The sequence below is a fragment of the Neopelma chrysocephalum genome, unplaced genomic scaffold, assembly GCF_003984885.1.
Source record: "Neopelma chrysocephalum unplaced genomic scaffold, ASM398488v2 Primary Assembly neopelma1_61b, whole genome shotgun sequence".
NCBI classification, from domain to species: domain Eukaryota; kingdom Metazoa; phylum Chordata; class Aves; order Passeriformes; family Pipridae; genus Neopelma; species Neopelma chrysocephalum.
The window spans coordinates 2,109,391-2,127,083 of record NW_020897717.1 but is presented as its reverse complement, the minus strand read 5'-3'; the positions used below and the strand labels follow the sequence as shown (position 1 = coordinate 2,127,083).

The following is a 17,693-nucleotide window of genomic DNA, read 5'->3' as shown; positions in this document are numbered from 1 at the left end:
GCCCCACTAATGCAAAGTGGGAGAGGGGAGGAGGGAATGAATCTGCTTTCTGCAGTGCCTAACTTCTCAGGGCTGTGTTCTGGTGAGTTGTGGCTCAGGCACACCGCTGGGATAGAAGGAGCAGCAAGCAGGAGGGAACAATTGCAAATGTCACTTTTACAGAGCTTCAGGGCAGTACAGATGCTCTTGCACCATGATAGGAGTCCTGTTTCTTCACTAAACATACTTTCATATCTGGGAGGTTTCTCTCTATTCCACTGAAATAAAAGCCAGGGCCATCCCACTCAGCAGTAAAAACTATTGTTGGAGGAGGACACGCGTGTCTCAGAAGCTCCTACAAGGAAGGTGGCTGAGGAGAAGGAATGGAGCAGCTCATGCATTAACCATTCTATACCACCAGCTCAGGGATAGTGGTCTTAGCTAAAAGCTAAGCAGCTTCTAAGTGTTCTCTACAGTGACCATGGAAGTGTCTCACTCACAATATGCTTTTGTTCATCATTCACTAGTTAGCAGGCTTTAAACAAGGGTGGGGAAGACTCCCAGTCTCATACCGAGAACTCATTAAGCTGAGCCACCAGGTCATTCATCTGGTCTCGGGTCTGGCGCAGCTCCAAGGATTCCTTCTGCAGCTTGTCCTTCATTTTGTTCAGTGTCTTCATCATTTCATCTTTCTCCTGGGTCTTTGTTTCACATTCCCGCTCCTTCTTCTCTAGCCTGCTCATCAGCTCGGCATGGTCTAGGGGGAACACACAAGTGGGACTGATGAAATAAAGCTCATGAACTGTCCCTGAAGATATACTGGTTATGATGAAATAAAGCTGACAAATCTGTCAGTTCAACTGGGATGTATAATGAAAGCAGGAAAAAGAAAATAGAGTCTGACTGCCTTGACAATGACCTTCAGTGATCAAGACAGCAATGTCCAAGTTTCAGTTAGACTGTAAAACCAATACACACGAGGACTAGGGGAACTCCCATCCTATGAAACACATAAACTGATCACCATAAGACAAAATGTACATGAGGGAACAAAGCAGGGTTTGTCTGCAAAAGGAAAAGATGTGCCCAGCTCTGATGCTTGCTGTTCTGTGTATGGATTGGGATCAGTCTTGCCTCCTTTTTTTCCTACCCAAGCACAGAGGATGCACTCACCTTTCCGGAACTTCTCTGCCTGATCCCTCCACTGCTTGACTTCATTTTCATTCACCAGCCTGAAAGATGAAATCAGATAATTTAAACTTGTTTTGAGCTACTCAAGACGAAAGGTAAGTGGCCATTATGTATAGTGATCAGCAAAAAGCAAGCTGGCGAATGTACATGTTTAGGCAGGATCATGCCAGTGGTCAGTTTGGATCCAGATTTTGATCCTTAGCCAACAGCTAATATAAATGTGATGGCTTGTTACTCCAAGTCATTAAAAGGGATAAAGGAATGTCTGGGGAAAAATTCCAATACATTCCTGTCTTTAGGTAATACCTTCAAAGTACCAAGTCTACTCATTTTTAAAGAGAGAAGTCATCACTAAAATAATCATAGCTGCTATGGGTCACAAATTACCACAACCTTAATATGAGACCACATTGCCATTGTTTTTTCTACTTTCTCTGATTCTATTTTTTTCTTTCTTCCAAGGAGGGAGGATGCTTATCTATTGGGTAATATATTAGTAACAAGGCAATTCTCATATCTCATACTGGCACAACTATTTCCTATTACTGACAGAAAATATGCAGGGCATGCTGGGGATTGATTAGATATGCAAAATGAGGACTAGCTATGAAAGTAGAACAGGAAGATCGGGCATGAGATCTACAATGAAGTCTGATATCCAAAGATGCAGAAAGAAATCAGTACCAGTCTATTTTTCCATTATGAGAAATCAGTTTCAATTTTGGCTCCTGCCTGTAACAAGAGGGATTTTTGTAAGATTTTTAGTACAGGAGAATTTGGGTTCATATAGGGCTTATGTTCTGTAAAATGCTCTTTTCAGTGGATAATTCGGAAAGGTAATGGGCCATGAATTACCTGCAGAGGAAGTTGGATGGAATGAAGAGTCCAAAAGTTTGACTAAAAAAGAACTGAGAACAGGGAAGTTGAAATGAGAGCCAGCTCATGTAGCTAGACTTCTCAAATGATTTATCCTATGGGAAAAAATAATGGTAGTGCCCTCAGACAAGTCAAGTGGGTGAGAGCAAGCAGACATTTTATGAAAAGGTAAGAGGTTGTGTGTCTAGGTGGGGGCTGCTTTCCACTATTTGCAATCTTTCTAAACTATATGGTCATTAGTGAGGAACAAGATCAAAATATAGATGATGATGTTATTTTATTGTTTTTAATATCAAGGAAAACTTTCAAGAACATATGGAATGAAAAAAGGCACATGAGGAAGCCTTGTTATGAAATTGTATTTTTTATTGCTCTTCTAACCAGCTTAATATTTAATAGAAATTAGAAGTCAAAGGTAAGGACTTTGCTAGAAAATACTGCCAAGTTAAGATGTCATTAGAAGGAAATTATTTAGAAGGCTAATGAGACAATGAGAAGCTGTAAGTTAAAATAAAAAACTCCCCATGTATGATATTCTATTTATTAAGAATCTGCATAGTTATCATATACCTGCATAACAGAAATAAACAATAATGCAGCTTACATTTTAATGATATTTTTGACATTGAAGTTTTCCAATGGAGCTATATCTGGATCATCGCCTCGTTCATCCTGAAGAACAATTTGTTGAAGTATTCTGTCCAACAGCTGCCACTGCTGGAAGTTTCCTCCATTCCTCTTATCTGTATGGAAATAGATCAGCCCATGAGAACTTCCAATTCCATGCCAAAGTGCACAGACCTGCCAAGAAACTGGCATTCTTTCCTTTCCACCTTCCATCTCAATCCTGTATGTAATAAATAACAGAACACAAAGCCTAACTCTGAACTGTCACTAGCAGATTATTTACAAACACCTGGCATATTGTATCAGCACATAACAGGCATGGGCAACTTGGTGCCTGATTTGCACATTCAGGCTGTGCAACCCTTTTGACAGATTAGCTCTAACTTGCACTTTAAACCTCAAGGAAAGTGATTTCTTTGTGATAGCCATTACTCGGTATTTTCTGGGGCTTGATGCTGGGTTTTTTTTTTGGTAACTAGGTAACATCATGATCAGGCACTGTAAAAAACAATCAGATGTTCTATCTGCATGCTTGGTTATCTACAGGTCAGCAAAACTCAAATGGCATAAAAAATTCATACAAACATGACCAAATAGTGTGGAGATAAAGAACAGAAATTGAACTCAAGGGACTGATTCCATGGATATCAAAACAGAAGAGCCAGAGCAACACAGATTTTACCTCAGCTTGCTAAGTTACATAACCTAGATCTTTAAATTCTTTAAAACTGCACCAGCCTGGCCTAGCAGGGTTTAGCCCTTCTGCCACAAAAAAATCCCATCAACATGTAAAGCTCAAGTGCTGTCTCAAGGAGTAATTATCAAAGAGACCACTGAGACAAAGAACTGCTTGAATTTGTGCATGGCAGTACTTGAATCTAAGTAGAGCCTGACAATATACCACTTTACTTTCTGAAAAGCACACAACAGTACATCTCCCTCATGTTCCCTTCTCAGTTTGACTGCTCAAATATGGAGAAAAGTAGTGGAAGACCAGCACCTGATACCTAACAGGATCAAGGCAGGCAGTTCTTTAGTGATATTGCTATGCATTTGCTCCGTACAATCCTAAACATCCACTGGACTGATTATGTGACTAATGCGTCTGTTCTTGAACAGGCAGCAGCTACAACTATTGAGGTCATGTTGCTGAGAACACAGCTGCGTTGGGCAGGACACGTCTCCAGGATGAAGGACCACCGCCTCCCTAAGATCCTGCTTTATGGTGAACTTGCCACTGGCTGCCGCAAGAGAGGAGCTCCGAAGAGGAGATACAAGGACTCCCTGAAACAACATCTCAGCTTTGGCCATATTGATCAACATAACTGGTCTACTCTGGCCTCCAATCGGGAGACATGGAGACACACCATCTATAACGCTGCTGCTTCTTTTGAGAACGCATGCAGAATCATTCTTGAGGAGAAAAGACAACGCAGAAAGAATCGCGTCTTGCCAATACTGCCTAAGGAGACATTCCACTGTGCCTTTTGCAACCAGACTCGTCTATCTCGCATTGGCCTTTTTAGCCACCAGTGTGCTTGTAGCAAGCATGGATAGAATCCTTCTCAAATCTCTGTTCGCGAAGCCTAGCCATGATGATGATGCATTTGCTCAGCTGCTACACTCTGGAAGCATAACCAAATTTTTTTATTACAGTTAACAAGAAGATTCCTATCACTTCTTTTGGAAAAGAGTGCCAATATTATTTTTCACTTTGAGTTCAGGAGCTCTCCACTGATGCATTGCCATGAGATAGCAGCCTGAAGACTTACTGTGGAATTTCCCAGTGACAGAACAGCTTTCAGTACCATATTGTTCATCAGAAAAATTCCTCAGTGCATTTTTTTAGTATTCAAAACGCTATTTATTTCTGGGAATTTCCTGATCTAGAGCACAAGGACTCTTTTTTAAAACTTCTAATTTAAAATCGTTGAAAGCTCTGTCAGTGACTAACTGGAATGTCTCAGCTACTTAATTTTATTTGCAAGTACAGAAGGGTCAAGCTGCTGCCTTAAATATTGCAACAAAAATCTGCTGGGTGCAGTCAGTGTAAGATACCAAGTTCATTAGCCACAGCCAAGTTCTGAATAAAAGACAAGGGCAGTATGTGCCCTGCTATCTGTGAGCTTGTACCTACCCCAAAGCTTCACCTAGTTCTCCAATACCCCTGCCTCTGGAAATTTGTAAATGTACTCACATGGCATCTGCAAACAGTGCTGGAGGATGGATAACAAATAGGGATAGGCGTCTGTGTGCTTCAGTCTCTTCTTGATCAGTTCAAACATCTGTGAGGCACTTTTAGTATCAATGTGGATCTGAAGTGAGAGGAGAGAAAAACCTTCCACGGTGAAAGCCTGATTAACTGTGAAAGATCCAATCAACACAAAGATGTGCAAAGTCTCCTGCCATGTCCAGCTGCAGGTTCCAGTGAGGAGCATACACATGGATCTTGGAGACCACCATTGTCATCCCTACTCCAATATGGAAAAAGTCCCTGAAGTAAAGGGCTAGAAAGGTAGGAGGCATGCAAAGCCACCAAGAGCTGCTCTGGAGCAAGCAAAACATTTGGGTCTTAGAAAGTGCTGGCACAAACAGCATAAGCTAATCAAGAAAGGGATAGTTGTTCTGTATCAGTGTGCAGCAAGAGCTGTTCATGAATAAAGAGGAGACTATAACTATTCTGGACCTTACAGCTTCTTACTGATACTAAAGGTTGTGGAAACTGTCCTTGTTTTACGCTCATCTTTAAAATCTGCCCATTATGAAATACCATTCCTCTCCACAGGCCCTTAGGTGACAGTCTTAAGTAGAGTTTCCTGTAATCTTGGGAAAACAGCCCAACCCTCACCCATACCCCCGTAAAGGGGATATCTGAAACTAGAATGCAGCTGGATCATCAGGACTGAGAACTGAGTGCAGGTTTGAGAACCTCCTTCACTCCTGAACTTTCAGCCAAACAGAAGAAAGAAGTTTTTATCAAAGCTACTTGGCAGAAGTCCTGTGTGTGATCACTGTTTTCAGTGTTTACACATCACGAATCTACTCCCTGCTAACTGAGAAAGAGCGAAAACTAGAGCATCAGCCACTCTCAGCAACAAAGTAAAACATTATTTTCAGGGAGCACAAAGTGAAGTTGTACCAAACATCCAAATTGGATGTAAATTCAGCTTTGTTGACTTCAGGTACTCCAAAGAAAAACTTACCAGGTCAAACCGCTTGGCAAGTTCCAGGTCATCTTCATTTCTGACCATCTCAAAGAAATCTAAATGTCTAGGAGGAAACAGAAAAACAAAACAAAATTTGCCAATGTTCATTGCATAATTCAGACTTTAACTAAGTGTGTCACTACAGAAGCAGCAAGACCTCATTTTCAGCTGGAACACTTGGACATTGGCAAGCCTTTCGTACATGAAGTGCTTGCATAGGTATGCAAGGCAAAGGGGTCAGAGACAGGCCAAAAGAAACAGCTGGCACAGGTATACGTGCTCTGTAACTCCTATGCTAAGTCACTGTATTGAGGTAAGGTGCTAAAAATAAACATAAGATAGAAAAGGGATATTCTTTTTGTGATGAATGCAATGCCTGCAGTGAAAATACATTCCTAAAAAGTCCACACCATACTTGTTAACCAGATGTTAGACCATTAACAAGTTGTATCTTTCAAACAGTGAAGTAGAGATGCATTCAGTGGATGAGTTAAACAGCAGAGCTATAACTATCTCTATATATGCCTACTGATAAGCACAGCAGCATGTCTATGTTTGGATCTGGGGGCCTGGTGAGTGACACATTTGACCATCTGGACTTCTCTTACACAGAGACCAGAGCACAGTACATCATAGAATCATAGAATCAACCGGGTTGGAAAAGACCTCCGAGATCATCAAGTCTGACCCTTGATCCAACACCACCATGGTTACTAGACCATGGCACTAAGTGCCACATTCAGTCTCATCTTAAAAACCCAGGGATGGTGAATCCACCCTGGGCAGCCCATTCCAATGTCTGATCACTCTCTCTGTAAAAAATTTCTTCCTAATATCCAACCTGAACCTCCCCTGGCACAGCATAAGACCATGCCCTCTTGTCCTAAATGATGTCCTAAATGTCCTAGATGATGTGGAGAAAGGCTGTGGCACGTTCCCCCGTACAGACCTGTTATATGGTCTATGTAATCCAGGCATCTGAGATCTTCCCAAACTTTTGTTATCATTCTCATGGCTAACTTGTAAATCTAAAAGTGCCCCTAAGTCCCTCCTAAACACTCCTGGTTAACTGTCCAAAGGAACACAGATTACCTATAGGATAGATTCTCTTCTTGCTTATAAAGTTTCAGATTATGAGAAATAAAATAATCCGGTTTTATTATAAGTAAATTGATTTAAATGGGAAGCAGGGGGTGTTGGGATTTTTTTTTTCTTCTTATCTCTTATTTAATTCAGGAATTGTAGGCGCCTTGTGAAGATTGTAAGGTGAAAGGCCCCGTCAGGGCTGGACACTGAGGGAATGTCGCGGTCGAGGTAGGATACAGTATATAACGGAAAATTTAAACTGGCCACATGGCAAGTCTGTGTGTGCAAAAGAACCCCCCTGTACAGCACAGGGGGGTACGTCATCAATCAATCAGGCGGGAGGGTGACACTCTCTCCTGGGTTTGAAAAATTACCTTTTAAGGTAAAATACCTGTTACCTGTTGAATATTCAACATCTTATGTGGCCAAACGGTACAAAGGGAGTGCATTTTTTGAACTGCGTGTGCTTTTCCAGGCGTGTGGCTTGGGACTGCACCCAGCGCTGCAATAAAGGATTCTTTTCTGTAAGTTTCCTTGTCCTACAAGTGTTTTCTTTGCCGTTTTATAAATTGGAAGAAGAGATTTTTCTCACAAGATCAAAAGTAACATTCCTGGTCCTAGCTCTGCAGCAAAGCACAGACATATGACTGCATGCACTCTTTCCCTGTGACATGAATACCCATGTATATGCCTCCACCTGCTCAAAGGTGTGAGGCCAGTGTGTATGACAGCAGCTGGTGCTAACTGGTGTTTATGCAGAGTCTCAGGCACATCACATATGCCCCCAGGGATAGTTCTATCACCCCACAGGAGCTTCTGATTGGAAATCTGAGAAAATGGTGCCTGGAAAGCTGCACGCATAGCCCTGATCCACAGGTTTTTCACCATGTGCTTTGACAGACTTGACACTTCTATCTAGGAAATCCCAGATATCAGATAGCTACAAACTAGTCCTGCTCTGTAGGAAGGGGATGCTAAGGGATAGCAGCATATCAGCAGGTCTGTGTCTCTGCACAAGTGCCAAGCTTAATGTGGTAACAGGAGAAGAGACTCCCACAGCTGCCTGCTCTTACACTTTAAAATGCTTCATTGTGTTAGGCAAATGGATTTTATGAGGCTCCTCATAGGTTCATCAGTCTTTTAGCTTCTTGAAGTGTCTTGGTCAAATTGTTCCAATCATTTACTTCAAGTCTTTTTCAGCAGGGGGCATTGTAAAGGTTTAATTTAAGGTCACTAGCAGCTTCAATTACTGCAGCAAAAATAAAGAATTGCTTGTGGAGAAAGCATTTATTACCTGTATAACTTTTAACACAGTAATTTGAACGTGCCATTCAGTGTTGCATTTTGTGCAGTAGCAAGGATGTTTGAAAATACTTCTCATTCTTCTCTCATGCCCCCTTGGCATCTCTACCCCATCACAGGTGCCTCTTCTCATAGTTGTGCCAGTGCCACTTTTTCGGAGGTTGTGATACAGGATAGATCACAAAAAAAGACTGGAAAAAACCCTTGGAAACTCAGAACCTGCACTTAGACCACACATACTCAGTCTCAATGAAGTCAATGAACTACTGACTTCCCTCCCTCCTACCAGGACAGGTTTTTGTTCCAGTTTTGCTGCAAGAGAAAAGAATTAGAACATTTTTTATATTTTTCATTTTGATTGACATCCCCAGAAGAAAAGCAGTTGAGGAACTCCTTGCCACAGCCTCTGCTAACTTCATATGTATGTTTCCAACTTCATCTGCTGATGTTAATTTTAAGGATAAATCTAAATTATTTTTTTTAAAGGAAGTCAGTTTCAGGAAGACACAGAGACAGCTGTCTCAAATAGAGAAGAGTTTCTAAGAACTCTTTCTGTTCATCAGTAGTTGTTCTCAGAAAATATATTTTACCTGTCCAGTGTGGCATTCTCGTGTCCTCTTAGCTTGTCAATGACAGGTTGAATTCCCAGCATTAGAAACTCATATCGTAGGTGTAGTCGGAACTCCAAATTGTCCTTAAAAAGTGGGGGAAAACCAAGTTATTTGGTTTCAAAAGCTGTCATTCACATTTTTAAAAAATTTACTTAAAACCTAAGTTGTTCCCTTTTTAATATCCTCTATCCTGACACCAAATTCACAGGATGATTAATTCCAGTAAAGTAAGTAAAACAGGAATTAATGCTTTTGCCTCTGTTTCACTTAAACTACAGCCCTCACTTACCTACTATGAGTTCTGTATATGCAGTCGTAAAGACAGCACACTCCATGTTGTTCCGTAAAGAACAGAAGTTATTAGCATTTTTCCTGCTAGTCCATTACAGGTTCATCTCCTACTTACAGATGACCATTACTGCAGTCTTCCTCCTAGTTTTTACATTTACTTATCATAAAACCACTATATACTCTTGACAAACTTTCTGACATCTATTCAGTGGGATGTTACAGGAATCCCAGAGACAAAGACAAATATGTTGTCAGACAGCTCTCATGAGCTTGTTGTCTGTTGTGGTTTAATAAAAAAAACCCACAAAACAAAACTCAATGTAACAAAAGTAAAACTTTTAATGAAATAAATCAGTTTTAACTATCCTCCAGACTCAAAAGGAAGTCTTGTTAATAAAAGAAAAACAACTGCGGTTTTTTTCTGAAATGTCTCCATTTGATATTTTTAAATTAAAATGCTTTGAGTTTGGCTTTGAGTCAAAACAACATTTCAAAACATTTATGAAGGTAAACCAAAATGTTTTCTAAAAGGCTGAAATAAGGAGGTAAATGCTTTGCACTTCTTAAAAAATCCCAAAACCAAACCAAACCCCAAACCAACTAACTGAAAAAGGAACAACCCAAAGTTGTTACACTCACTTGAGTGTAAGTAGTCTATGTAGTAGTCTATGTTATATTGAAGAAGCTGGGAATGAAATAATATGGAAGACATTGTAAGACTGATCTTAACAATTAAGCATTATTTCCCACAAACTATATCCACTCACTATGACAAGATTTGTGACTTAATCTACTAACCATTTCCAAGGTTAATTAATTCAAGCATAACATTTTAGAAGGAATTTCCAGGACAGTGACTCACCTCACCAGCACCTGCATTCAGAACAGCATTAATAAAGGACATGATGGCTGTTTTGAGGTTTACTTCATCTCTGTATCGCCCCATGCTTCGGTCTAGCTCATTTAACAATGACTGAAACAGAAAAGCAAGCTGAGTTAGAGGACATAATCTAATTTCTTGCACCACTGTGCATACTGTTGAAAGGATATGCACTTAGTCTTCTTTCGTTTTGCCATATATTTGCTTAAAGAAATATTTATTTTTTCAGACAATGTTGTTAGAAATTTTGGACATTCACAATAAACAAATGAAGAATAGTAATTGGAATAAAATGCCCACCTGATCCTAATAAAAGTTTTTTGGTTTTTTTTTAAGAACCCATTATTTGAGAAAAAGCAGATGCCCTTTCCAGTTCTTGCCAACATGATCTAAGAAAGCAGCAGAATGATGACCTTCCTTCACTCTCTATGGTGAGTATCACAGATTCATAGAATCATAGAACATTTTAGGTTGGAAGGGACCTTAAAGATCATCTAGTTCCAACCCCCCTGCCACAAGCAGGGAACCTTCAACTAGATCAGGTTGCTCAGAGCCCCATTCAACTTGCCCTTAAACACTTCCAGGAATGTGGCATCCAAAACTTCTCTGAGCAACCTGTTCCAGTGCCTTACCATTCTCTCAGGGCAGAATTTTTTCCTAATACCTAATCTAAACCTATTCTCTTTCAGTTTAAAGCCATTCTCCCTTGTTGTGTCACTACATGATCTTTTAAAGACTCCTCTCCATCTTCCTTGTAGGCTCCCTTCAGGTACTGGAAGGCCACTATATGACAGGGAGTTTATACACACAGAAAAACTGTATCAGATCCATACATTGTTTCTACTCACATCACTCAAGTAATTTTCATTATTTTTTTGGATCTCAGCAGGATAGATTGCACTTATGTACACAGGGGAAGATAATTTTAAAAAGAAGCTGTCTTTTGAGAAATAAAGCCTATACCCAACCCTTGACAGATTTCTCCTCGTTCTTCACTTACAACCATTTAACATGAAACAGACAATTATTACCTCTTGGTAAGCTCCTTTTGGGGATTTGCTAATAACAGGAACACCCCCTGTTCATACAGCTCCAAAGCTCAAAGGTGAGTTACACATCCCCACTGGAAACGCAGTTAAGCTCCAGTTTCCTTGTTACAGACTTACAGAATGGTTTTGGTTGAAAATGACCTTTAAAGTTCATATAGTCCAACCCTCCTGCCATGGGCAGGGATATCTTTCCACTAGACCAGGTTGCTCAAAGCCCCATCCAGCCTGGCCTTGAATTATTCCAGGGATAAGGCATCTACAACTTCTCTGGGCAACATGTTCCAGTGTTTCACTACTCTCAACATAAAAAACCCTCTTCCTTTTATCAAATCTAAATGTAGCCTCTTATAGTTTAAACCCATTAGCCCTTGTCTTGTCACTACAGGTCCTGGTAAAAAGTCTTTCTCTGACTTTCTTATAAGCTCCCTTTATATATTGAAAGGCTGCTGTAAGTTCTCCCCAGAGGCTGTATGTTCCCCTACTAACCAAATAGGGTGGGTATTTAGCATTCAGGGGGTATGTAGCACAGGAATGCACCCTATCTCTAACACTGACAATAGGAGACTATTTAAGAAGTCTTTAAATTCACCAACAAAACCAACTGTCCAACTTGACAAATAAGCAGAAGTGAAATAAATGAGATAATTTAGTTCTGTTACTGTCAGATTTGACACTGAAATCTAAAGCACATGTGTCTTGGAATAATTTAAGCAGTCATCACTACAGAAGCATCAAAACCAGGAATGGTTTTGCTGTTTTTCTTCAGAGGCTTCGTTCCTACCATATTTTCTCACAGACTTCTAGGAACATGCTAGAATCTATGCAATAGCATATCACATACTGCATCCAGACAGGTTGAAGGATGTCAACAAAAGTTTTCTACCCTGCATTTTAGAATGCTGAACTAGGAATGGAATGCAGAGAGGGCTAAGCTAAATTCAGGGCAAGAGCAAACAAAACTCTGTGTTGCACGAAGCTAATTGAAGAGTAGCACATCTTCATGCAATTGTTCAGCACTGTAAGTTCACTCAATTCCTAAACATCAGAGTCTACACCCGCATACCATGGCCAAACTCCAATATCTCCAATCCTTTGCAAATGGCTGGGGTTCAAGTCTTCACTTGAAAATTTCCTGTAAAAAAGATTTCACCACACCTCTTGGCAGACAGTTCTGTGGCCCAATTGATCTTATGGTTATAAAGGTTTTTCCTACTATTTTAGCAAAACTTTCCTCACTTAATCCCATTATTCCTCATCACTGACATCCAGTAGGGTTTCATTCAGTCTGCTGGAAACCTCAAAAGGCTTTGGTTGAGCCCTAAAGGGAAGAAGCAAATCAAGGGGGAATACTGGATTCTAATTTGTTCCTTTTTAGCTCCTCTAGTATAATTCCAAATTGATCAGATTTCTCCCTACAAATTATGGTCTGTACTGACAGTGTTTAACACAAACCAGGCAAGGGGGTTCTGGAAGGCATGCTCCTAATCTCCACCTTTTCAACTGACAATATCAAACTTCCTTTATTCCTTTGCCTCAAGCTTCAAAATTACTAGCAGCATTAAGGAGGGAAACAAGAGTGTTCTGCCCAAAGCAGCCCAGTTAACTTTCCATCTGAAAGTGAAATCAGCTCCTTTCAGAGAGTATCTAACACTTAGGTTCTCTCAAGACTAAAAGGAAAATTCTTTCTCTCCACAGGGATCCACAACTGGATGAATATTTTAAATAGCAGCCTAAGCTGGAAGAGCACTGGAACATCCTATAAACTTTTCTGAGCCAATAGAGCATTATGACTTTGCAATGTTAGTTTGACTCAAAATATAGCATGTTAAAAAGTATTACATATTACAATGTCATAACATAATGCATTGACTCCACAGGAAAAATGAGGGGAAGTAACAAGCATAACAATAATCAGAAACACAATGGCTTAGGGAAGAGTCAGACTGTGCCCCTTTTACAAGTGAAACCACTCATAAATAGGATAATGAGACATGAAAGGCTATGAAATCAGAGACTCTTCTTTCTCAGTTTTCATAGCATTCTATAAACCTGCATCTTCACAAGAAAAACAGCTAAAAATTCAAGCAAAAGTTGAATTTGGTTACACAGTGAGCCAGTGACAGAATTACACTAGTACTGATTTTCAATACATTACATGGAAAAAAATCCCAGCAAGGACACCAAGGACTCATCTTCCTAATTCCACATTTCTGCTTTGAGGGTTTATTGTCTGTTTTCTTTCATCTCTCTTCTTTAAGGGGCAGAGTGGGATTTTTAAGCAAAGAAGTCTATTTCAAACAATTAGATGAAGACAGAGCTTTTCCAGATTGCTTCAGGAAGGACATTGAAGGCATGCCTTTATACCGTTGTGGTATCTGAGTAAAGATAGAATGCTACTCTGAAGAGGACAGTTTTCAAAGAATATCTTAAGAGGAACTACAGGCTGCATGTTGGACATCAAAGGGAGAATTATTGTAGGAAGAAGGACATTACAAAAGAAGGCTCAACGATTAAAGTAAGCAAAGGGATAAGCTCAGGCAAGAAGATGTGGCAAATGTGAGACAATAGGAATAGCAACTATGTAAACTGAGACACAAACATAAAGTACAGAATCTTGTTGCAAGGACCAAGACAAAGATGATTCTGATAGACCTATAAACACACTGAACATCAAAGATGCAGGGTGAAGTTACAGTATTAAAAGGCACTTGAGTAAAGACTGAAGTCTCAACAAGGAAGAGTAAGTTCTGGAGAATCTCTCTATGGCTTTAAAGTGAACCCTATCTGAAGTTAAGGACTGATAATTGTAGTCAGATGAAATGCTGGCAATTTAGAAATAAGCAATATTTCACATCAAAGTTTCCATTCAGAGCAAAATATGGTTATTATGTTAAGGAAAGACTACTTCATATTCATAGAAGTTCTATCCATATTTTCCGTTAACTTCAACTAAAAAAAAAAAACAACCAACAACGTATCAAGAAGCAAGGACATCCTTTCCAAAACATTTTAGTTTGATTAGTGGTCTTCACTTGGTGAAGCAATTTGATTAAATTTGATGCAATTTGGTTAAATTAATTGGGATTTTAAGTGTTTATAATGCTCAGGGATCTCACTGTAATTTGAATGTTGACTTTAGATACACTAGTATAAAACTGTAAGTTTCTTATTCAAATAATAGGAGTCATTGCAGGACAGAGCCAATGCAAGTTTAGTAAGAACCATATCTTAAGTCACAGCTTTCCTTCTCCAGTAATTCACCCGTTGCTGAATCCTCTGACAACTTTTGGTTTGTTGCACTTAGAACGCTGACCAGCAAGAACTTCTTATATTCAACAAAACATGCCATGTTTTATGTTACCATGTTAAACACATGATCTCTATGCTACACCAGTCTCTAAACACAAGTATTAGAAAATGCAAACAAAAACTCATCCCTTCTGCTAAATCATTTTGAGATTTGGGTGGGGCTTTTGTTTGTTTGTTTAAGAAAGAAAAAAGAGCAAGTATCCATTTATCTCTCATTTTTTCCCCAATGGAAAAGTGCTTTGACAAGAGCAAGTGTTTATGCAAAGTACTTTTCATGAATGTAAGAGTTGGTAACCACCTGCAAATCAGTCAACCAGATTCCTCAAAAGCTCAACTGTTCAAGACCTGTGCTACCACACTTCACCCAGCAATGACTTATATCTTAGTTATTTGATGACTTTTAAACCAATTCAAAAAAAGAGAGACAGAGAACAACCAAATAAGAGACACTGAGTAAACTCAGCATCTATCTGGGCTTATTAAGCAGAGGCAGTTGGTCAAGTAAGGTCAAGTTAACACAGGACTGCAAATGCTGTCAGGGCTCTGTGTTACCATCGTTTTTTGGCAAGCATCTAAAGTTATTCCCAAATGTCTCCCAGGTATATAACAATGTCACATTAATTCAGGAAGGATTCTTTACTTCAGCTAATTGCTAGAGAACAAGCTGGTTTTAAAGTTTTTCCTTCTCTCTTCCACAGGCAGTCCACAATAAACTGCACATCATAACTCATGTATATGGCTTACATTTCTGCATCTGCATCCTGCTCCTCTACTAAAGAATGATGACATATCCTTATGACTGTAGCTGCAATCTCATAATCTTCCAAGTTTTCCTGTAATTACTATTTTCTCCATTGAAATAGCCTCAAGAGCTTTCAACTGAGACTGAAAGGCCCCCACTTCTGGAGTCACACATCATACATGTCATACCTGAGTACTGAAGACATGCATCAAGTTTGAATAGACAAGAAATGCAAATGGGGCAGTGCCCATAGAGGTATGGACCTGACAATGCCAAATATAAGTTAACAACAAACCAAGATCTCCTGCATCCCTGTCTCAGGTCTAAGTCACAGTCAGTGAATCCCTTAGTGCCTTTAGTTCTAACACAAACATTGGCAGCTACTGTCCACCAGCACAGACTGTTTCCCCATTCACGTTTACAGTAATAAGCTCACTGTAGCCTAAAATCCACTGATGCATTAGCTGAGAAGGAGGTAGGAGATAATGACTGTCAGGCATCTGGATCCAGGGCCTGTTGGCTCAACACCACTCTAATCATTTCACCTAAGATAGAATAGTAAATGGGTGAGTTTATCCCAAAGTTTAGAAGCCACAGCTTCACACAGAACAACAGATTCTGTAATATCTTCTAAAGATGATCAGTTCACTAGGGAGAGGGACATTATAATAGCAGCCAGTAGTATCCACAGTAAAACTTGTCAATGATGTACTGACCTACTTCGAAGTCTCTGAGACTGCGTTTCTGAATGGGAGTTATTTGAGCCAACTATTGCTAAGTTGATTGCTAAGTGGCAAGTGAACTGCCTCCACTATACATTATTTAAGTCATTGTCTCCATTACTTAATCCATAACTCTTTTATTACTAAATTAAGGATTTAAAATCGGGGCAGACTCTCCTGGAATTCTGTGGCTTCAGTTTCTAGGGCAGAACAAATCATTACCACTCCAGAAATACCATCAAGTTAGAGTATGAACAGATTAGCAGCTTTCACTAAACACAGCAAACTCCCATTTTCAAGTAAAATATAGGAGATTTTCAGTTAGCATTAATGACAAGTAACAGGTCTTGAAATATATATATATATACGCTGATAATCTATTTGAGGAAGTTCCCTTCTTAAAACAAAATGAGAAATATTGCCTTTTTACTACTTAGCAAGTTTGCAGTATATGTACTGTAAAAATCACTCCCTGCAGATATTCATCATACTGGATATTTATGTCAAGGTATCTTCCTTTTACCTGGAATCTTGTCCTTTCTGCAGCATAGACTTGGTAGTGAAGCATGGCTTCCAAGACTTTTTTGTGACCATCTGGTACCAAGCAGACAGCCCCTAGGATCTCCAGCACAGCAATCTTGGTCTTAATGTTCTCAGTCCGTAAGCTCTGGGAGATGATGTTGATGCTTTCTGGATGGGCCAGAACGTGAGCCCGTCCTTGGGAGTTGTTCATCAGTGCCTTGATACACCCTATAACGGATGTGTGTATACGGCTCTCTGAGGTCTCATAGTCCATGCTCTTCAGGAAGTTCAACAAACAGCTCAGGCCATCCAGCTCAATAAACCTGGTCACAAACCTGAAAAGAAAAAAATCAACCAAAAAAAAACAGGTAGAAAAAATAAGGAAAGCAGATCAAAGGCAATTTATTCAAATGATAGCATATTATTCAGCCCTGCATCTTTAAAAGCTGGCTAGCTTTTAGCCTAAAATTCACAGAATAATTCCCAGGTATTTAAGAAAAAACAAAACAAAACAAAAAAAGAAAACAGACTAACTAATAATGATGTGTTACATAGTTTCAGGGTAATTATATTATGTCACCTTACAACGCTACTGTTAGGTCTCTATGCTCTTTGTTGCAGTTACCACCAAACACTGCTGTGGTTCACCTCAATATCGGCTGCATTTTCAAAGGTGAATGGATTCTTTCCTATTTGCATTTAAAGTTTTCAAGCTTAGAAATGAGGATTTAAAGATATGGAAAGGGCTGCAAATAATTTCTCTAGATCTCTTTGTTTACATCCTGCCTTCTCTAACATGTCATTCAGGTAGGTGCACTTTTTTAGAATGTCTGAATGCAAAACCATATGCATCACACTTGAATTTTCAGTCTGTAAGAATGTACACCAACAATTATATGTCCATGATTACTCTCTGTCAGCATAATGTAGAAAGACACCTCAAGCAAATGAAAAGGTTGCTAACAACTGCCACCTGTGTAACAAATTAAAAATACCAAAAGTCTGTGTCGCTGTGCTTTTACCCAGCCCCTCTTCCTCCTTGTTAGATACTTCCTAATGTACCATCTTTCTTTTTCTGTCCATAAGTGAGATGCTGCTACTAAAGTCATTAGTAATAAAAGCACCATGCTGAAAGACTGAATTTCACTGGTCTCTGTTCATGTGTCTGTACCACCAAGACAAATCTGAGCCATACTTATATTTCTCTAGATAATATGGATTTGACACATGTATCGTCTTTTGGTGGCTACACTCCACATCATACAGGAATTTTCAGGGTCTACCTGAAAGTTACACCCAC

General features: G+C 39.6%; 1 protein-coding gene across 4 annotated transcripts in view; it reads right to left on the bottom strand.

The window, feature by feature from the left end:
- Window positions 1-17,693, bottom strand: part of DAAM2 (dishevelled associated activator of morphogenesis 2) — a 221,977-nt gene that overhangs the window by 48,867 nt on the left and 155,417 nt on the right. For all 4 annotated transcript variants that reach the window (XM_027681762.1, XM_027681761.1, XM_027681764.1 and 1 more), the window contains 8 exons: window positions 16,395-16,728; window positions 10,032-10,142; window positions 8,858-8,961; window positions 5,877-5,943; window positions 4,871-4,988; window positions 2,651-2,789; window positions 1,153-1,211; window positions 552-736 (listed from right to left, as the gene is read on the bottom strand). In XM_027681762.1, the coding sequence (XP_027537563.1) occupies window positions 552-736; window positions 1,153-1,211; window positions 2,651-2,789; window positions 4,871-4,988; window positions 5,877-5,943; window positions 8,858-8,961; window positions 10,032-10,142; window positions 16,395-16,728 (1,117 nt within the window). The remainder of the gene's footprint in view (window positions 1-551; window positions 737-1,152; window positions 1,212-2,650; window positions 2,790-4,870; window positions 4,989-5,876; window positions 5,944-8,857; window positions 8,962-10,031; window positions 10,143-16,394; window positions 16,729-17,693) is intronic.